The 22874-nt window shown below is 45.4% G+C and overlaps 1 protein-coding gene across 1 annotated transcript; it reads right to left on the bottom strand.

Annotated features, from left to right (window-relative positions):
- Positions 1 to 15344: 15344 nt before the first annotated feature.
- Positions 15345 to 15779, bottom strand: LOC131273879 (large ribosomal subunit protein uL24-like). The gene has a single exon (XM_058278015.2). The coding sequence runs from the start codon at positions 15777 to 15779 to the stop codon at positions 15345 to 15347; it is 435 nt and encodes a 144-aa protein (XP_058133998.1).
- Between the last annotated feature and the right edge of the window lie 7095 nt (positions 15780 to 22874).

The raw sequence follows: 22874 nt of genomic DNA, 5'->3' as shown, positions 1-22874 counted from the left end.
TCCAACTCCTTAACATTCAGGAACACAAATTCCAAAGCAGGGCCCACTGATACGGCACTGAACTCCAGAGCCATCTGCCACGACCATAGAACCTGTGGGTCTCCATAGCCCTTGGGTGAACCAGTACCTGGGGTTGTATCCACTTTGGCTGTCTCTGGTGTCCTGCTGAGGCGCATGTAAGCGCCACCCCTCTGATGCCCTCCTGACTCTTTTTTGAAGACTCGTTGAATCTTAAACCTTTTAATTTTTTAACAGCCTTATTGAGCTATAATTCACCTACCATACAATTCTCCCATTTAAAGTGTACAATTTAACAGTTTTCATATATTTATCACAGCTTCAGAACATTTTCATCACCTCAGAAAGAAACTCTGTACCCATTAGCTATCACCCTCTTACTCTCCCAACTTCCCTTAGTCCCTGGCAGCCACAAATCTACTTTTTGTGTCTATAGATTTCCCTATTCTGGATTTTCATAACAATGGAATCATACGATATTTGCCCTTTTGTGTCTGGTTTCTTTCACCTGATGTAATATTTTCCACCCATGTCATGGCATGTATCAATTCTTCCTTCCTTTTTATGGACAAATAATATTCCATCATATGCCTATATCACATTTTGTTTATCCATCATCGGTTGATGTACATTTGTGCTGTTTCTACCTCTTGACTATTGTGACTGAGGCTACTAGGAGCATTTGTTTTGTGTGGACAAATAGTCTCATTTCTCTTGGGTAGATATGGAGGAGTGAATTGCTGGAGTGTATGGTAACTGTGTTGAATTGTTTGAGGAACCACCAAACTGTCTTCCAAAGCAGCTGCAGCATTTCACATTCCCTCCAGCAGTGTATCAGGCTTCCAGTGTCTCCCCTTCCTTGCCAATACTCATCATCAGTCTTCTCTATTGTAGTCATCCTACTGGGTGGCATGTGGCGAGCCTTAAACTTTCCATTTACTGGAAAGTGAAACCTGGTGGGGGGAGCTCGAGCCCCGAGGCAGACACAGGGCTGAAAGCCAAGTTCTTCCAGCCCTGCTCGGGGGACTTGGGGCAAGGTTTTATCACACTGCTCAGCCCCATCGTTCTCTCCTGTGGCATGCAGTAAGGGTAGGTGGTTTAAGAAAAACAAAAACAATAATAAAAACAAGAAAGAGTAGGTAGTTGACAAGTGCCCAACTGATGAATAGATAAACAAAATGTGGTGTATACATACAATGGAATACTATGCTGCTGTAAGAAGAAATGAAATTGGGACACATGTGATAACATGGGTGAACCTTGAAGACATTATGCTGAGTGAAATAAGCCAGACACAAAAGGACAAATATTGTGTGGTCTTGCTAATATGAACTAAATATGAAGAACAAATGCATGGAGTTAAAACCTAGAGTATAGGTTATTAGGAGATATAAGGAGGGCTGAGAAGGTGTACTGATCCTTAATATATGTAGAAGTTTTAATTAACTTGACTGTAAAAGTGTGGAAATGGATAGAGTTGACGGTAACACATTACAGTGAGTAGAACTAATAACACAGCTGGTTTATAAATGGGGTTGTGGCTGAAAAGGGTAAGCTGGGGATGTAAATGTCAATTGAAAGAAAGCTAGAGAATAATCTAGGGACTGAATAATATACTGAACACAGAGGTGGATAATAGTGGTTAATAGTACAAATATAAGAATGTCCTTCTATGAACCAGAACAAATGTACACCACTATTGCAAGATGTGGAGAAGCAGTGGGAAAATACAATTAACGTAACCTATGGACTATAGTTAACAGCAATTCTGTAATATTCTTGCATCAATGTCAAAGATGTACTGTGCTACTAATAGGGGGGTATGGAAAAATATGCCAAATGTATGCCATAGACCATAGTTGGAGGTAATAGTCTGATATTATCTCATAATCTGTAACAAATATTCCACAATAATGCAGTGTGTTGGTGGAGGGGTGTTGTAATGGAATTCCACACATGTGCATGATTGCTTTGTAAGTGTACAACTTCTCTAATGAAACTATAGTTTTTAAAGAAAGAGTAGGTGGTTGAAATAATGGAGGAGAAAAGGTCCTAAAGGACATATGAAAATATTGGAATATAGACTGGAAGTTTTATATTGACACTAAAGTTCTTGAACTTGATAAGTCTGTACTTAAAGTGGTTACATAATCCTCCCTCTTAGGAACCATACATGGGAGTGTTATGTGTTCAGGAAACATGATGTAACAACCTCTCAAATATTTAGAAAATAAACAGATAGTTGGACTGATGATAGATAGCTAAATAGACCAATAAAGGGAATGAAACAAAATGTTAAAATTTGGCTCTGGATATGCGGTGGGGGGAAGGGGCAAACTGGAGTTCTCTGGATTGATTTTGTATTATTTTTGCAACTGTCTTCTTAGTTTGAAATTATGTCAAAATAAAAAGTTTAAGGGAGAACAAAAAAGAGTGAGTGGTATTTGAGAGGTGGTGAACATGCAGTTCTTAGCACAGACGCTGGCATTCAGAGGGTGCTCATAAGCGCAGCTAACACCAGAGCTCCCACGATGACCGCAGCTCCACAGCCCGCGCAGGGCCACGGATCGAGGGGGTGGGGGTGCTGTGCCCCATGGGGGATGCGCCCGGGGTCTGCGCTCAGGAGGCGGGGAGGGGGCCCCTGGCCAGAGCCCCTTCTAGAGGGCTCTTGTCTCCTTTTTGAGACTCAGCATATGTGCACCTCCTCCTGCTGGTTTGAATTAGAAGGCGGTTGGTGCCTTCTGGAACACCCAGGGAGAAAGGTCATTGTTGAAGGTCAGACTTCTTGCTGGCAGAGCCCCTGCCCTGGCCTGGCAATCCAGAGCACAACAGCCTGGCCGCACAGTGGGAGCCTTCGCCTTGGGGTGTGCCCTCCGCCCGCCTCCTCCCCCTCGCCCGGCTGTCCCCTGGGCCTGGTGCACACTGGGTGGGAGCTGAGACAAGGAGCCTCTGGCTGTCTGAGCTCAGCGCGCAGCGGTGCATTGGTGGACCCAGGTCTGACGCAACTCCCAGCTGGCAGAGGCCCGGGTGCCTGGTGCAGCGCAGAGGGGGTACCCTCTGGAGAAGGGGGTGGGGAGGCACCGGGAAGGAAGGGGCCAGCAGGAAGGCGGCAACAAGTGGTGGGACACTGAACTTGGGCAAGAAGGGTGGGGTTACTGCTTTTTTTTTTTTTTTTTTTTGAGGTACCAGGAATTGATCTCAGACCTCGAACGTGGGAAGCCGACATTCAACCACTGAGCTATACCAGCTCCCCTGAGTTGGTTTTGTTTTTGTTTTTAGGAGGTACCTGGGATGGAACTCGGGACCTCGTACATGGGAGGCAGGCGCCCAACCGCCCCAGCCACATCCGCTCGCCTGCTTTCATTTCACAGGTGAGAAGCCCAGGCTTGAGCACCACCAGGAATGGGTGGCCTGAGGGCAGGAAGCCCAGGTGGGCTTGCTCCTCACGCTGCGGACGGGAGCGACAGTGCTTCAGGAGCTGACATTCAGGGCACCCACGGGAGAGGTTTAAATACCATTGTCGTCGCTGGTTTCCTCGCCAGGCCTCGCCCTTCCCCACCTCCCTAACCCGAGCAGCCAGGGGAGGGCTTGGGCTGGGCCACCAGCAGTCAGGGCCTGGTGACTGACTCGAGGCCGGCAGGCGCGCGCCCGAGGCCCCCTCAGAGGGGCGGCGGCTGTCAGGCCTGGGGTGCTGGGGCGCCCTAAGGCCTGTGCAGCTCCCAGCCCGCCCGAGGCGCTTCCTCTTCACTTTCCCTGACTGTGCGCGGCTTCTCAGCGCCTTCTGCCCCGCGAGGACCCCCGGGTGGGCGCTGGGCGCAGCCGGCACCCGCGCCACAACCAGCTGGCGTTTCCCGGGACCCACGGGGTGGGAGCCTCAGCCCCTCACAGCAGTGCGGGGTGGGAGGGCTCGGGGACCGTCCTAAATGAGGCCACTCCTTGTTCGCCCCGAGGGTTGTTGGGGGATGAAGCGGGGGCCGTGGTGGCGGGAGCAGGGCTGGCCCGCGGGGTGCGCTCGGAACCCCATTTTATTAGCTCCTTTCCCAGCTTGGCCGTCGTCCCCTTTGGCCGGAATCCCTTCTCTGTTCCTGTGGTCTTTCCAACCCCTGCCCCTCCTGTTAAAAAGAAAGCCGCACCTGTAACAAAACTAAAGCGACCCGAGTGTGGAGGAGAAAAGACTTTTATGAACCATCTTGCAAGAACGCGCGCAGACCTGGATAAAATGACCGACGCCCAAATAGCAAGAATGCTGAGGCTTATACCCCCCACCTAGCACCAGGGCCCTCCCTGGTCCCCACTGCCTGGGCCCTTCAGGGGTCCCGCCTCTCCACGTGGTCTAACGAAGCTCCGCGTCCCGCTCAGTCCCTGCTCCCGCCTCTCCACACCCACCTCTCCACACCCGCGGGCTGGGCGCTCGGCGCCGCCTTCACTGCTGGCGGCTTTTCCAATTTGGCGCCGTCTTCACTACTGGCCCCGCCCCCTCGTCACCATTGGCCCTTCTCACCACTGGCCCCGCCCCCTCATCACCATTGGCCCTTCTCACCATTGGCCCCGCCCCCGCCACTCACCATTGGCCCTTCTCACCACTGGCCCCGCCCCTGACACTCACCATTGGCCCCCCTCATTTTGGCGCCACTTTTCAAATTCCCTGCGCGCTGAAGCCGCCGGAAGCCCTTTCCCTCCCCCCTCAGCGCAGAGCGGCTCCAGCTTCCGCTTTGAGGAGATTAAACGCCACCCTTTCCCACACTCCCCGAGGTCCATCCTGAACCCCACCTTCTCTCCAGAAGCCTGCCTCACCTCCCCAGCCCCGGGAAGGCCCTGTGCAGTCATCTCTTAGGCACTTGGAAATTTTTTTGCCCCTTCAGAGGGTGAATTTTTTTCTTTTCTTTTAAAGACTGGAAGAAGAGACTCCCGCAGGATGACGAGGCTGCCTGGGGTGGTGAGTTACAGATGATGGGGCTTTCATTTCCCACCGTGCGTGTGTACCCACCTTTCCTGCACGGTGCGTCATTAAAGTTAGCTGGAAGAGAATTACGGGTAAATGCTGCTGTAAAGAGGAGGTTGCTGCGGCAAAGGGGGGAAAATGCTGAAAGCGGGTGGTGGGCCTGGGTGGGGGCATGCTGGAGTCCTCTGTGTGTGTGTGTGTGGGGGGGGGGTTGTATTGTTTTTGCCACAGTACGTAAGTTTGAAATTATTAAAAACAAAATGTTTAAGAAATTATATGCATCCAGTACATTAAAAAAAAAAGGTGTTAGAATGGAAACAATCTGAAGCGCCTGCTCCCCGCGCTGGCGGCGTTCCTCACGCTGGGCCGCCTGGGCCCCCCTGGCCTCATCCCGGGCTCCCCGGCTCCTCCTGCCCCCGCGCCCACCACGTCCCTCCGCAGAGCTCCCTCTCCCCGACCCCGGGCTCACCGCTGCCTGTCGCCGGGGGTCCAGCTGCTGTCCAGGCGCAGCCCCGTCCCCGCTCCCGGGGCCCCTGCCCGCAGGACGCCCCTTCTCCGCGGGGCTGCAGGGTCTCAGGGGAAGGAGGACTCAGGAACCCCGTTCTTGCTCCTCGGGAAGGCGCTTCGTCGTCGTCACGACGGCAGCCCCGGCCTTGAGCTCCACCTGCTCAGCCCTTTACCTGGATGTGTCACGTGACACCCCAGCCCCCCCCCCCCCCCCCCCCAGAGCCAAGGCGCTGGGAAGTGCATCTTGCACGGGGGTGGGGGAGGCTGTCCGGACGAGGAGAGGCACACCACCCCCCGCCTCAGTTTCCCCCTCTGTACAGGGGCTGGACACCTGCTCCCTCCAGGTGGTTGTAAGGATTAAACAAGACCATTGGGCATTTTGTCAAGTGCAAACAGCTGCTGGAATGGCGGGGCAGAATCACTGCTTGATGGAGGAGGGATCCAAGGCCATCTGGGGGCGGGGCAGGGTCATGGGAATTTTAATAATTCCCTTTTGCACTTGCTCTCCAAGGATAAGAGGGAAGGAAAGAAGAGCGCGGTAGCCGCAGGTCCTACCCAGGCCGTGTCCTCTCCTTGGGGTGCTCTCCCACTCTGCCTGCCTCACTCCCACCCACTCTTCAGGCTTCTGCTGCAAGGTCAGCCCTGCAGGGCAGGCTCCCCGGCTCCCAGCCCAGGCTGGTGCCTGAGAGGCTGGCGGAGCCTCTGACCCTGCGCATCGCACCCATGAAACAACTAACCCTGTAATTAGGGAGCTCCTGCCTGCCTCTCCTGCTGGGCCGCATCTTGCTCGGGCTGTCACCTCAGGGCCAGAGCTGGCAGGTGGGTCTCCTTGAAGGCTCCCTGACTGACCTCCACATTTCAGGTAGCCCTGACCCCTCACCCAAACTCACCCCACCTGTGCTGGCAGCCTCTCTGGGTCCAGCTGGGGATGCTAATTGTCCTGAGGTTTTAGTAGCATCTGGGGCTGGGCTTTAAGCCTGATGGAGTCCATGTCCCAGCAGTGCTGCCTTTTGGCTTGTGATGTTGGGAAAGTTACTTAACTGCTCTGTGCCTTGCTGTGAAAACAGATAATAATAGCTCCTTCCTCACTGGTGCCACTGGTGTGAGGACCACATGAATTAGAGATGATGAGGACGATGATTGTAATTATTATTGCTGCAGGAATGACTGAAAGGGTTCTTCCTCCTAATTAACATCTTTGTCCTTCCAGCAGTGGCCAAGGTCTCACCTGGGTTGGAAAGGCCAGGGCAGGGAGCCAGGGACTCCATCTCCCCTGCTAAGCAGATGACTAACACTGGCAACAGTCATATTTCCTAATTTACTGCCTGACAGTGGTGTGGGAGAAGATCAAATCAAGGAATGAAGGCACAGCATTCACCCCACAAGTATTTATTGTGCACCTACCATATTCTGGGCCTCTAGGTGAGTCAAGCAAGAAGTAGGACCCCTGTCGTGCAGGAATGCACAGCAAAGTCACAAAGTGTGCAAGTGTCTTGTAAACAAGCATTCTCCTCCGGGAGGTGAGTGTGTGGTGGCCGAGGCATTTCTGTGAGTCGAGCCTCTGTTGACATACTCCCTGGCCTACCTGCTCTGGAGAGGAGATTGGGTGCCTTCCTTCCCCTTGAAAGCATCCGAGTCTTGGTTTCTGAAATGGGATTTTAGCAGGGATTGAAGTATACCTTTTTTGCTTTTATCCCCCTCCTTCCACCCCCACCCCCATTTTTTGCTTGTGCTTGTTGTCTGCTCTCTGTTCATCGTCTTTTTAGGAGGCAGTGGGAACTGAACCCAGACATCCCAAGTGGGAGGGAGGCACCCAATCACTTGAGCCACCTGCTGTCCCTGCTTATGTCTTTCATTGTGTCTCTCATTTTGTTTCCTTTATCTCTTCATTGCATCAACTCCCTGCATCATCTTGTTGCATGAGCTTACCACACCTGCCCCTCACATCACATGCATACCTCACTCATCGTCTTCAGGAGGCATCAGGAATTGAACCCAGGACCTCCCATGTTGTAGGTGGGTACCTAGCTGCTTAAGCCACATCCACTTCTGACACCTTGTTAGGGCTGCTGCAAAGGTGTTTTGCGAAGAGAATCATTGAGGGTGGTAGCTGAATGTGAGCTCACTGCAGGAGGCAATAAAAAGTATTGAAATAGATTCAAGCAGAAATTTTTAAAAGGGCGCTGTAGCAGTTTGATATGGTTATGAATTCCAAAAATAGATATTGGATTATGTTTGTCATCTGGTCTGTACCTGGGCACGATTACGTTATGATTAGGGCTTTGACTGGGCTACATCATTAGGGCATTGGTGGGTGGGGACTCACAGATAAAAGGCATAGCAAAGGACAGAGTCGAAGGCTTTTTTATGTTGGAGTTTTGATGTTGGAATTTGATGCTGAAGCATTCAGCTGGAGCCCCATAAAGAGGAAAGAGAAGCCAGCCTCAGGAAGAAAGGAACCCTGAGTCCAGGAGGAAGCAAGCCCTGGGAAGAAAGGGAACTTGAACTCAGAGAAGCTAGGCCCTGGAAGAAAGGTACCAGGAAGCTGAACACTCACAGCTGTCGGCAGCCGTCTTGCTCCAACATGTGAAAATAGACTTTGGTGAGGGAAGTAACTTATGCTTTATGGCCTGGTATCTGTAATCTCCTACCCCAAATAAATACCTTTATAAAAGTCAACCAACTTCTGGTATTTTACGTCAGCACCCCTTTGGCTGACTAACACAGGCTCACAGTTTCCTTTTGTTCTGCTTGTGTGCTCCACACCTTCTGGTTGAGCCACCTAACTAAGTACACTTCCTGTCTATCCTCCTGGCAACCCTGTCACCCTAGCACCTACAATAACGTTTATCATGCACTAAGGTCTCAGATTCCAGTCGGGTCACACCTGACTTCCACCCAGACCCAAATTTAAATCCCCAACTTGACTCATTCAAAATAAGTGATGCAGTTCCACAGCAATGCACGGTGTTGCTGAAGGGGTGCTGTATGGGAAGTCTGCCTGTTTTGTATGATTGTTTTGTAAGCTCGCAACTTCTCTAACGAAATGTATATTAAAAGTAAGTGGTGCAACAGGGAGGGTGTGTTGGTCACAGCCATTGGATATGCGGCATAGTGCCTCTTGATTGCTCTCAGTTTACAGGACTGGTGCTCTCAGAAAACTAATACTATCTGGGAGGTTCCATGGCTTGGTGACTTAACGTGTGTTCTGCTTTGTGCGGATGCTTGTTGTTTATGTTGGGTTTTGCCAAAACTCCCTAAATTGTGGCTTTTGCAAATCTGGGTTGTCCATGGGTTTTATAGACTGCTAGCCCTTGTATGTCAAGAGGGAAAACCTTGGTTTCCAGTTTTCCCCAGAATGGGCATGATTAGTCTGAGTCAAATGGGCTAATTTTATCCAAAAGTCATTGACCTAATGGAATTGGTATAGGGACAGGAGATGGGCAATCCCTGCCCTGGTGCTAGGGCTGCTGGGGCAGGTAGTGTATGGGAATTATGAGGCTTTGCCTGACAGTAACTGGGAGACTATCTGGGGACAAACACTGTGTCTGTGTACTGTGTCCCAGAGACCAAATGCAGGGGTTCCACTGTGCAATAGGGGCACCCCCTTCACAGGGAGTATAACGTGGCAGCCCACAGGCAGTGGTGTTCCTGGTGCCTGTGGTTCCTTTGTGGCTATTGCTCTCTGCTACTGTCACTCTCTGAACGCTGACTCCATGGATTACTGTGGATCCAATCCCTGGCAAGGTGGCTAAAGGGTTATGGGCAAGACAAAGGTCCAAGCCAGGGTGCCAGCTTCTTCCTACAACTACAGAGGTTGTCTCAAAATTAGAAAAAAAGGTAAAATGCCCATACCATGTACTGAGGCCCTATTAAGCCCTGATGCCTATCATGGGGCAACACCCTATTAGTCAACTGTGCAGGCCAGGGGTTCTTCTGAATGATCCTGCCACCATCCTGCTAGTGGAAACCTACCCCAACATGGATGGGAGACCCTAGAGAAAGAGGCAGTTAGTTGCCTATGAGTCTGGTAAGCACAGGGTTCCAAAGAGGACCCCAAATTAAAACCAAAGTTCCAAATTTTAGTTGATTGGAGAGTCACACCATACTTGAAGATTTTGTTCAGGGTGATAAGGAGAAAGGGGCCAATTGACAACTGAGCGTCTTTTGAAGGCTCCATGCCCCTCTCCTATCAACTTAGGTATTTATGACAGTAAGAAAAGGTCCATTTGTCTATGGTAGGTATTACTGCCTAGGCAGATGTCCACTGGCAAACAGCCGATGAAGTCCAATTTTACTTAGAAAGATTGCGATGATGCGATGGACATAGCATTTTTGAGCATGCAGACAAGAGACAGACTCAGAATCCATCTCCAACCTGAGGAGGCCTCCTTTGATACTGAATCATGGAAACTTTTCTTACGTGGAGACCCCTGTCCTCCAAAGTACTGGGCAGCTTTATTCAACCTTTTATGGCACGGCCCATCCCATTTACAAGGCCGTGGATGGGGATGCGCGACGGGCAGGACACGAGGGGGCCTCGTTTCAGAATCACAGATCCTGGCTTAACAGGCCCAGGCAGCCACCTTCAGGGGACCACATGGCCCTTCCCTGGAGGGACTCTGTCTCCTCCTTCTGTACACCAGGGGTCCGGTCCCCAACCCCAGGGGTGTTGTGACTATTGGAACAATTCTTATTAAACAGCTGCCTCCAGAGGGAGCCCCTTTTGTTCTTACTTTCCTCCCTACATGCATCTTTTTCATAGACTGTGTAGCAATTTGATATTGTTTATGTGTTCCAAAAATAGATATTGGCTTATGTTTGTAACCTGGTCTGTTCCTCCAGGCATGTTAGATTGTATTGGATTGAGAGGTTTCAGTTTTACTTGATCAAATAATGATTAAGGCTTTGATTGGGTCATGTCAGTAGGACATTGCATCCCTGCACATACAGAGACTTACAGAGAAAAGACATGGCAAAGGACAGAGCTGGGAGTTTTTGAGCTGGAGCCTGGGAAGTAAACACACAGAGAAGCAGATACAGCAGAGGCCCTGGGAAGAGAGATGTGCCATTTGCCTTGTAATCTACAGCTGGCCTTGTGGAGAAAAAAAAGCAGCTGAACCTGCAGAGAAGCAAGCCTCAGGAAGAGAGGAGCCTGCACATACAGAGACTTACAGAGAAAAGACATGGCAAAGGACAGAGCTGGGAGTTTTTGAGCTGGAGCCTGGGAAGTAAACACACAGAGAAGCAGATACAGCAGAGGCCCTGGGAAGAGAGATGTGCCATTTGCCTTGTAATCTACAGCTGGCCTTGTGGAGAAAAAAAAGCAGCTGAACCTGCAGAGAAGCAAGCCTCAGGAAGGAGGAGCCCAGGAAGCCTGACCCCTTGCTGGCATCGGCAGCCATCTTGCTCCAGCACGTGGCAATAGACTTTGGTGAGGGAGGTAGCTTGCCCTTTTTGGCCTGGTAGCTGTAAGCTTCTACCCCAAATAAATACCCTTTATAAAAAACAACCAGTTTCTTCTATTTTGCATCAGCTCTTCCTTTACTAATAGAGTATATCTATGCATTTTAACCTAATACAGCATATTTGTAGCTATATACAGTCGCCTTTATAATTTGTTTTATTCATTCAATGTTCTATTACAAGTATTTTCCTCTACTGTTTTACAGTCTTGATAATGACTATTTTGAAGGGTTAAATGGTACTTTATCTTATTTATTTATTATTTCTGTTTTGTTTTGTTTGGGGTACGGGGCCAGGGATTGAACCTGGGAACTTGTAAATGGGAAGCTGGCACTTAACCACTGAACCACAGTGGCTCCCTGAGTTAATTTGTTTTGTTGATTTGCTTGTTATTTCCTTTTTTTTTTTTCATTTTCAGGAGGCACCAGTGATCAAACCTAGGACCTTCCCCGTGGAAAGCAGTTGCTCAACTGCTTGAGCCACATCAGCTCCCGGTACTTCATCTTATTAAAGAATCAAGATTTACTAATTCACTTCCCAGTTGTTTAGCATTGAAGTAATTTATGTCCTTTAGTGTATAGCACTGTAATACGTATCTTTATGTATGTAGTGTTTTCCTTCTTTTGAATTTTTTTTAAGGTGTCATGCTTTTTGTTTAAATGACAGGTGAGAAAACTGAATCCACTGGTATCTGTAAAGAAGTCTGATTTAGCCCCAATTATGAGAACTCCACTGTTGCATCAGAAATATCAAGTAAGTGATTTTGATCCTATGATACTTTTAGTATCCTGGCCTGTTGTTCAGATGCACTGGTTGGAATCCTGACTATTTTACTTGCACAATTTATAGAAAACAAACGATGACCTCAACCATTATTATTATCCTGTTGATATTCTAACTGATGCACAAATTCAAGACAGCCTTAAATTGAGGACAGAATAAGCTGCTGTGTGCTCCTTTCAACATCGGTGGAGCTCTGCCATTTTACAAGCAGTGGGCAGTGTGGGTCTACCTGTGGTTCCTGAGCTTGGCTCAGGAGGGCCATTTCCTTAAAGGGGACTTGCCTGGGGGACTAGGCCCTATGCTCACTGTTAGGGACTCAGCAGCTGTGTCCCCTCTAGCCTGGCACAGACCCTGAACAAGTATCTTTGTGTCATTTCAGCAGCTGCTTCTTCCCAGGGGTAAAGAAACCTTCAACCCCTGGCTTAGTGGAAACTGACCTCATTTTTCCTAGTGTGTATCCTTTGAGACATAGGCAACAACAGGTTATTATTATAAACTAACGAAACCAATGGAAAACTTGAATGTTCCCTTGTACATCTGGCCGTATCTAGTCATTGCTGGCCACTGCAGGAGTCCAGAACTGCAACATAGTCTCCATCCTCTATACAGCAATTGCCAGCTGCTCTAGGAGTCCAAAAAGTGCAACATATTCTCCATCCACTCTCCAGCAATTGCCAGCTGCTGCAGGAGTCTGATCCTACAACCTACTGAGGGATCTCTTAATTTTCATATACTTACTAAATATTTCAATGCAATGCATATCACATCAAACACACTTACCTTGCTTCTTACTTCTACAACCCCACTGTGATATTGGAAATTACCAGGTATTTTACTTCAGCAGCACAAAAAAACTACTTTCTTATTTTATGATCATCCATTTTAATATGCTGATTAAGGTGGCCTCTGCATCTTTACAAATCACATTCCTTTAGTATCCTAGCCTAATGTTCAGATGCACTAGTTGGAATCCTGAATATTTTACTTGGACAATTTATAGAAAACAAATGAGTACTTCTACCATTATTATTATTTTGTTGATATGATTCTGCAGAAGACAGGTGAAATGTGAACTGAAAGTGTTTCTGTTTAATTTATTCTTATTTAGTCATAAATTATTGGAGGAGGGAAGAAAGAGAAGACAATTTAAGCTGTAATCTGTAAGTGCAGTCAGATGAGATTTTTGCATTACAGTATATGAATGTCAGAGCTATAAATACCAAGTTGTGATTTTCTATGGCCAGGTAAAAGCTCAGAGTCTGCAGCCGGTGAGTGGTGGCAAGCTAGCTTTAGACTAGTGGACTTGCTGGGGGGACACGCTGACAGGCAGACTGTGTCAGCTTATGATATGTGACGAAATACCATGGCTTGGAATCTGATTCTAACCAGTGCTTTAAAGATAAACTGTCAGAAGGTAAATGCCCTCCAGAAGTTCAGATCAGGTGGCCTTTGACATTTGACACTACCTGTCATTTCATCACTTTCCATGTAGTAATTTGTTTTGAATATGAGCGGTACCACATATACCTGAGGATTTAAATGTTCAGGATTCTTTTCATGAATTTGGTCCACCAGAGTCAGAGAAGCAAAGTGAAAAACCCAGTGGACTTTGAAATCAGATAGAGAGCATCTCCTCTTTATAGAAATGCCATGGAGACTGAGACAGGTTTAGTGATTTATCAATGTGTGAGAGAATTGGGACTTGACGCTCTAGCATCTGTATCATCTTATTTCATATCTCCTGCTTATTATATTATACACCACTGCCATTTTAAAAGAAATGAAGAGAGGAAACACTTTTCACTGGAGTTCATATTCTGCTAGGTGAGACAGGACAAACACATAAAGAAACTCAAGGAAAACAATTATAACCCAATTTAAGAACAAATATAGAAAAACTATAATAAAAATTGCATGCATAACTAATAAGGAAGGAGGAAGCAAATGAAATAGTTGTCATGGAAAACACAAAGGTCTTAGAGAGTTTTTGAGCTAAGTTTCAAGTGTCAGGACATCAAGAATTGTTTTCACAGATTAATTCTAATTCATTGTTGTTTTCTTCATAATTTTCTTGAGTAAGCTACCTGGAAACAAAAAGGACCCATATCTATACTTCTAGTGATGATAAAATTTCTCCCTCTTAGTAACATAATAAAACCTGCATTTGAAACTAATTTTTTTATTAATACACTTTCATTCTAAATATTTTCATTCCTGAAAAAATAATGTAACTTTAGAGACTTTTTAAAAATTCACCTATCAAAACAATCCATCTATATATTTTTTTACTGTTTGGGTTACAGGGAACAGAGACTCACTCAGTCTGACCCAAATAAGTGGTTTTGTTGATGGGATACTTAGACCAGTAAAGGAAATACACTATGTGAATCCCAAGGATCGGAGTCATTGTTTATCTGGAACAGAGGAAGGCACTGTAACCAGAGAACATTTTGGTTCAGGAAACCTCAGGGGCCCCAGGTGTGACCTGGATCATGAGGATGACTGTAATAGTAATAACATTTATTAGGTGCTTTCCATGTGCCAGGCACTATTGCCTGTATTAAAGCATTTAGTCCTCACAGCCACCCAATAATGTAGCTCAACACAAGAACCTGTTAGAGTAGGAGACTGTGCAGGACTGTGCATCAACATGGGGGCCAATAAAGGGATATGTGGCATAGATGTAGGATAGGTATTACAACATGCCCTGGTTGGAAACACTTCAGAGGGGAAAGGCGGGTTGCCCTCATGGTATCAGCTGCACCAATTGTAGGGAGACAGTCTGGGTGGAATGATTGTGAACACAGACTGTGTGGCAGGCAGACCCTTGTTAACCTTGGACAAGTGACTTCATCTCTGTGAGCCTCAGTTTTCTCATCTGTAAAAGAGTCCCTTCTTAATAGGGTGGTTGTAAAGGTTAAATGAAATAACACATAACTAGGTACTTTGCAACAGTTCTTACTACATAGGGCTGAAAATCAAGGTGTTTATCATTATAATTTGAAATCATTTTATTTTTAAATGTTTTTATTAAAGTTAATAGATCACATAGAACATTTACATTGAAAAAAATAAGAGGTTCCCATATAACCCACTCCCCCCCATCATTTTTATAAATTGTGTTTTTTTGAAGATACGTCACAGAAAAGTTTATGTTATGAAAAACATAAGAGGCTCCCGTATACCCCCCACTCCCCCACCCCACTCCTCCCACACCAGAATATTCTTGCCTTTCAACCAAATTGTTTCCTTCATAAAACCTTAAACCAGATCTTCAATTCTGCAAAGTCACTTATTGCAATAATGCAACCAAAACCTGAAATTCCTTTTCATATGATTTAACTGAATTTCTCTGTGTGAAGCATGGCCTACCTCTCCCTTTGCAAAGAGATAGAGCTATCTCCCCATCATTCCCAAACAATACAGCTCTTTAATTCTTTCCATACTCATCAAGTGAGAGGGGTGCCTAAGCCATCTAAGCACTTTCATCTGTCTTCTGCTATGTGGAAAAGTGCATTGCTTAATTGATTTTAAGCTATTTATAAAATATAAACTGGAATTCTTAATTGCTCTCTATTTTTTTTTTTCATTTTAGCAGTTTTTAATGGAAGTTGTACATAAGATTCTTTTATCCCTGCATCTTCTCAATTGTTTCTTCCTTATATTTGTCCTTTTCCTTTCCTACTTGGCGAGATTTGGCTTTACATTTGAGGGTCTTTTTGCGGTCTTTATCCAGTTTTAGCCTAGTGATGACTACCTTGCTGGGGTGAATGCCCACATGGACAGTGGTGCCATTAGCCTTCTCCCGCTGCCCCCATTTGATGTAGATGACATATTCCTTCCTGTTAACCTGGACTACTTTGCCAATTTGCTGACCTTTGTAGTGTCCTCTCACAACCTGAACATCATCTTTTCGGATAGGCATGGATCGAACATTATATTTCTGTCTCAGCTCCTTGGAAAGAGGGGAAGACATAAACTTCCTCCAAATGTGGGAAGGTGCATTGAAATGCCTTTTATGGTTCTTGCTCTGATCAGAGGTCACAAAGGGATTGAACTTCATTTTGGCTGCTGCCGCTCAGCGATGGCTGCAAAAGGAAAAAGCTGCTCTCTATTTTTGATGCTGATTTTAACTGTATTTAATACTGGAAACTACTTCAATTCATTATCACATTATTAAAGGGCAAGAGTACTCAAAAGTACACTTCTCGCACCTGTATGCTTCCGTGTACATATGTATGTTTTCTGGTTTGTGATTTCGATCTAGTTATTGGTTTTTTTTTTTAATTTTCCCTTAATCATCCATTTCTTTAGTGTGTATTAATCCTCATTGTGAGCAGTGATGAAATTAGTGTGTTTTCTCTTCCTTCTCTTTCCCCACCCTCTCCTCTAGTACCTGATTTTAGGTGATTATATCATTTTGCTTAAGAGTTTGCCTTTATTCTGTAAATATGCTTCTACTGATGACTATCTTGAGATACTGATGATGGCACCTTCATTGTCCCCTCCTCTAGCCAAGTGGTGAGTTGCGTGGGACCAAATGTCAGACAAGGAAAGGGAGTGGGTCTTTCACACCGAAGATAATCCCTGATGAGTGATAGGCAGGTGACATCACCCATCACTGCCCCTCTACCCTAGTATATACCACCTGATTGCTTGGCTCAACTCCCTTGCTCACATAATATCTCTAATATATTCTCTTTCTCCTCAGAAAAGCCAAGAATTTGATATCCTTGTCTTAGGTTCTGTGTTTCCTAGAGGCAATCAAGGCCTTCTGCCCTCATTTGGAAAGCAAGTGTAGAACAAGAACTTAGCTTAGTTTTCTTAGTTTTTGTTAGTTCATGAATTGATTTAGATGAATGGTTTTTTTTTTTTTTTTTTTTTTTTTTACCCATGATCTCTGTTTGGTCCAGAGATTCGAAGATTCTCTCACATTCAGCCATGGAAGCAAGGTAGAGCTGGGATAGAATCTCATTTCTTGCCCTGTATTCCTCTGCCATGTCAAACTCTATGTAATTCATAAGTTCAGCCAAACTTTACTGGGAGATACTGGAACAAGTCACTTGTACAGAGCAGGGGAGGTCAAGTGCAAGAAGGAGGCTTAAATGATGTAGCTCTTGTCATTTGTTTAAGAGATATACCACAAGAATGTGTTATAGATGTAGCTGTGATCAGGGCTCAATGGCTTCCACAGATGGCTGTCTACTCAGTGAGCAGCACAATGTCCCCATATACAGGAAGCCTGGGAGTGCATTTGTGAAATCTCAGTGTGAGCCCATTTGTAGGAGTCCAACATTTTTATGGTTTCAGTTCACATGCTGGCAAGATGCTGGGTAATAGGATCATGGCATAATGTGGCTGACAGGTTTTTATGTGTATAGGCATTTTAAAAATCAGCAAGCCAAATTAAAGGAATTTTTTTCTACAGGTTATTTCTAAAATAGTGCTTTTAAATGTAGGATGGCCAAGTATTAGTGAGTATTTGACAAATTTGAGGAAAAAAATGTCAGAAGTTGAAGACAGGCAGGCAAAGTATGATCTATGAATAACTGGAGGGCCTGAATGAGAAAACCAAAGCAAAGACATGAAAAAAATATTAAAAATTATAATTCCTTATTCTTCTGGAAAGAGATTCTTTGATGCTGCATTATGAAACCTTACACTGAGTATTGACTCAGAATGACTAATAGCAAGACATATTCTAGCTAAAATTACTAGGGTGTAAAAGAAGAATGAAGTCTTTTGTGCATTAGAGTAAAGCAAGTGCATTATGAAAAGAACATTAGCATCTCATCATCAGTTTTGATACTACTTTGTGCCAGAAGAAAATGCGGTAATATATTTGTGGAAAGAAATGTGAATCATGGTGCTATCAACAGCAAAACTGACATGAAAGTGTAAACAGCATTGAAATCCAACTTCACTGGCTTGAAGTTGGGTAATATTGTTCCCATGATCCCTTTCAGGTGAGGGAACAGATTTCAGGAAGACATTGGTAGGAAGACAGATGTTAAGTCTTACATTTACAGTTATTTGTCCATTCATTCACTCTAACTTTGTTTAGGGTGCATATCTATCTATGTATTTATTTTATTGATAAGGATGAAGAAAAACCAGTAGTTGGAGAGATATTGTTTAATGTATTAACATCTAAAATTAAATGTCAAACCTATTTTTAAAATTCAGTGTAAGTCTTTGAAAATGAAAAAATAAATTTTCCCTCAATTGGCTGATTAGGGAATTGGGTAAAAGGGGCTGAGCACTGAGGCATCTCCATTTCTTTGGTATTATATCCCCTTTCAGGCTCCAAACATCATATCATCTCCAGATCCTCTGAGACTCAGGCTGAGGCCTCCAGCTCAAGGTCTTTGTGCTGTCAGTAGTGGGGATCACGGGGAGGCATAGAGATGGAGGGAGGAGTTTTTCTGGAGTGGGTAACAGGAGCCAGAAGACACCTCGGATCATTAATTTTTTTTTTTTTAAGATTTATTTATTTATTTAATTCTCCCCCCTCCCCCGGTTGTTTGTTCTTGGTGTCTCTTTGCTGCGTCTTGTTTCTTTGTCCGCTTCTGTTGTTGTCAGCGGCACGGGAAGTGTGGGCGGCGCCATTCCTGGGCAGGCTGCTCTTTCTTTTCACGTGCGCACTCCTTGCGCGTGGGGCTCCCTCACGCGGGGGACACCCTTGCGTGGCACAGCACTCCTTGCGAGCATCAGCACAGCGCATGGCCAGCTCCACACGGGTCAAGGAGGCCCGGGGTTTGAACCGCGGACCTCCCATATGGTAGACGGACGCCCTAACCACTGGGCCAAAGTCCGTTTCCCTCAGATCATTAATTGTCTGCATTTACTTTGACCAGCCAGTTCATGTTTCCACCTCCGTGTTCACACAGAATGCTGGAAACCTCAGTTTCTCCTCAGTTTTGCTGATTTTCCTAAAGTGCCAAAAGAAGGTTAGGAAAGCAATGGAATGCACGTGAACTTGTTTCCCTTCCTCTCTTTATCCTATCCACTCCACACTCACATTTCCTCTTCCTCTTCTTCTTGTCTTTTCATTCATTTCTTCAGTGTCTTCAGTGTATTCCAGGAAAAGAGAATTTATGAAAAGACACTTTTCTTCTTTGAACAGTGTAGACAGCTTCAAGGAAAGGAACCCACTTGATGACCATGTGCACATGTGCAGGAACACCCTGCAAGGGGAGAGCCCACCCCAGAACTAACTTCACAGGTGCTCCTTCCACTGGGTGTGGCCCAAGGCTTTTGACAACCAGCCCAGTTCCCTGCCTGGACCATTCAGGCTTGTGCAAGCTGATTCAGTGATGCACGTATGTTAAAACCAGGGCAATGCTAAGAAAATAGGTAAAGAGGATGGGAGAAATTTATAGACATTGTTGTTCTCATGACCTCAACTTCCTGGATGAGACCACTTCCTTCAGGATAAGAATCATAAAATAAGGAACAGATAGAATGGAGAAAAGCTATAAAGAGGAGCTTATGAATAAGAAAGGGAGAGATTACAAAAAAGACAGAAAGAGGAAGGAAATTACATGCAAATTGTTGTTCTCTGTATCTGATACTTCAGAAGCTGTGAAGTAAGCCTCCTGGTAACCCGGGCAATAATGGTGATCTATCAACCTTGTGAAAGGAAATGGGAAAATTAGGGTTGAGGCAGAACTCAAGCTCCTGTTGGTTATGTCAGGGTGTGGTCTTATCCCAGGACACAATTCTGTCCTCACCACCACACTCCTCTCCTAGGGTCTCAGTCGCTTCACCTTGGCTGTGAAGGAGTGGGTCTAAGATTCCAGAGTCCCTTTCCCAGCTCTCAAATACTATACCTGTGGCCAGTGAGGAATGCCTGTACCCTCTAGTTCCTCTAAGAAGGCAGATACTCTCCATGTCTTTCTATACATGATGTTGTCTTTCTTCTCCTTTTTACCACCTTCACTACCTCCCTGCCTCTTTTCTCTCTGTGTATTACTGCCCATTTGCTTTCTCCTTGTCAGCTTCCACCAATCATATTGTTCTATGATACAGGAACACTGGAGAACAATCCCTGTGCACATATTATTCCCATATTATGCTGCCACCCTCTCCAAAATATCAATTAGTCAATTAACCAATCCTCTCTAACCAGGGAGCAACTATCAGAAGCATGGAGTTGAATCAGGTCTTGTGTTCTAGCCAGTCAACTCTGCCCTGTTCCCCACTCGACAGTCATGCCCCTCCATGTACCTTTCCTCAGTCTTGTCCAGGCACCCATCAGTGCTAGTACTTCAGTGGTTTGACGAATTCCCAAAAGATTCCACTTATTTAAGTGGCCTGTCGATCCCCTATTATATCACTTTCAGACTAACTGAATACAGACAAGTTACTTTACCTGTAATCTTACAGTCAACCCCTCCAATCAGTTCAGAAACTTATAGGGATGCTGTGAGGACAAAGTGTCTTCCATGAACCTAAGGTCATACCAGTCTCAGGACAATCGCTTGATTTATAGGATTAATGGTCACTGTCACCCACAGGACATGATTCAACTCCGTGCCTCTGAGAGTTGCTCCCTGGTTTAAAATGGATTGGTTAATTGATCAATTGATTTATTGAAGAGGGTGGCAGTGTAATATGGGAATAATCTGAGAGGAGCAGGGAACCCTTGGCCCTGCTTCCCAGAGACTCTCCAAGACAGCAAGAGCCAATATGTGAAGCAAGCCTGGCAGGCCATTCACACAAGGCCTCCAGAAACCCAGCCAGGCTTTGGAATGTGTTGGAGAAAGAGTTGTACATGAACCTCTCAAATGGAAGCAATTTCAGGTTTTAATCTAATCCCAGGATTTTGGATTTGTGTGAGCAGTAGAGAATAGAAGGATGTTCAAGGATATGTTTCCTTCGATACCTTTCCAGTACCCAGGTGCTTGTGCAGTCAGCCCAGAGCACATGTTCTTTATGTCAGAAAGGATAAAACATTAATGAAGTGCTACCAGACCGGTAAGTACAGAGGGAGAAGCCCTAATTCCCAACCACCACCTGGCACCCAGTAGAAGAACTTTGTCCCAAGTCTAGTTGATAGTCTGGGAGAGCTTGTGTCCTGCCAGATCCCCTCCATTGTAGGTCAACACCAAAACCTCATCTACACTCTCTTGTGCTTTATTCCCAAGAGCTGCTAACCAAGGAAAAACAAAGGCTTTGAGGATTGGTCTTATGGGAAAGTGAATCTTAAATAGCATAGCAAGGAAAGATGATTGCAAACACAGTACACTCAAAGAACATGATGATAATACTTCTTACTATTGTTATTAAATATGGAAAGAATAAAGCAGACCTCCATGTATATTTCCATTACTTTCTGATTTCACAGTCCCTTCTTCAGTTGCTAAAGTAGCAGTGTTACTAGACTGTTCCTGATAACCCACTCACATTGGATCCTATCTTGAGTGATATTACCTACCTGGATTGTCATTTTCATCACTGCTGGTGGAGACATACCTCTGATCCACAAGCCAATCTTTAGGAACACATACATCTGCAAGAAAGTTTTTGGAGAATGTGGCACACCCATCCCTTCCTTCTCCACTTGATGGCTTGCTGGCTACCCAAGATCACCACAGGTTCTTAGACCATCTCTGGACTCTGTGGAGTCAGAGGCCTTCAATAAGACATTATAAATGGTCTGCAAATGAGCGAGGTGGAGAAAGAATCCCCTTTTAACTATTTACTTTCCCCATTTTGATGGATCATGAAAGCTCTTATGTCCAAACTTATCACCCTGAAATTCTGACTGTTCTGGAAATACTCTATATTAGATGAGTTCAATGAAAAGACCAATGGCAGGCTCAGAGCTGCTGCCCGGGAAAGTGTATTGTGAGGATGGAAATGTTCTTTCTGCATCGTCCATGGCATAGCTACTAGCACAAATGGCTGTTGCGCTTTTGAAAAATGGATAATACTACATTGTGCTGCAGATGCCCTGAAGGTGTGGTGCTCAGAAATAAGAATTGAAATCATGAATGTTCCAAACTTATAGACAATTCGAGATCCTGCCAGGCCGAAGAGATGTGAACAAAGTGTATAGAATTTGGAGTCAAAGCACTTAAAATCTCCAGAATATGGTTTCCTATTCTCTAGGTGTGAAACTCAAAAATTCATTCACCTCTCAATCCTTCCATATCTCATATGTTTTGAAAAAGTCAGATATGGCTGCTTTTCTTTTATCATGACCAATCAAAATGCCATGATCAGACTTTAAAGGCTTAATAAGAGGTGAGATTTATTACTAAATGAAGACTTATTATGAAATCTTAGTAAGAGGTGTTCTCTAATATAATTTTTTTTAATGATTTTTTTTTTAAGATTTATTTATTTAATTCCCCCCCTTGCCCGGTTGTCTGTTCTCTGTGTCTATTTGCTGCGTTTTGTTTCTTTGCCGCTTCTGTTGTCATCAGCGGCACGGGAAGTGTGGGCGGCGCCATTCCTGGGCAGGCTGCACTTTTCTTTTGCGCTGGGCGGCTCTCCTTATGGGTGCACTCCTTGCGCGTGGGGCTCCCCTACGCGGGGGACACCCCTGCGTGGCGCGGCACTCCTTGCGTGCGTCAGCACTGCGCATGGGCCAGCTCCACACGGGTCAAGGAGGCCTGGGGTTTGAACCGCAGACCTCCCATGTGGTAGACGGACGCCCTAACCACTGGGCCAAGTCCGTTTCCCACAATTTTATCCATTTACAGTCCTGTGAACATTTTCCTGAAGGGTAATGGGGTATTTTCCTGGTTTACTGAGGTATACTTGACATACAATAAACTAAATATATTTAAAGGATATAACTTGATAAAATTTTGACATATACCCATGAAGAAATGAAGCTGGCATTTTTTAAACAGAAAGCTGACATTAGCAACTTTTTAGTGTTAGAGAAATCTAGGAAAACACACAAATGGACACACGTTCTCACACATGCACCTTGAGAATCATACACACACACATCAGGAAGCTTCTTTCTGTGGAGAGGTTCTCTAGACAAAGCCAACAAGGAATATTCATTGATCATCATCTAGATTTTTCCTCAGCAATTGTGTGAGGAGAGAATACATACTATTGTTGCTTGCTCTTGGAGCCACCTGCAGTTGCAGAAAAGAAAACACTATAATGATCACAACTTGCTATGTTGTGTTTG

This window comes from Dasypus novemcinctus, chromosome 17 (genome assembly GCF_030445035.2).
Source record: "Dasypus novemcinctus isolate mDasNov1 chromosome 17, mDasNov1.1.hap2, whole genome shotgun sequence".
Taxonomy (NCBI): domain Eukaryota; kingdom Metazoa; phylum Chordata; class Mammalia; order Cingulata; family Dasypodidae; genus Dasypus; species Dasypus novemcinctus.
The sequence above is the reverse complement of the archived record's forward strand: the minus strand, read 5'-3'. Positions and strand labels throughout refer to the sequence as shown.

What these genes read in the sequence shown, in the direction of transcription:
- LOC131273879 (XM_058278015.2), bottom strand. Translation starts at nt 15,779, where the DNA reads ATGAAGTTCAATCCCTTTGTGACCTCTGATCAGAGCAAGAACCATAAA.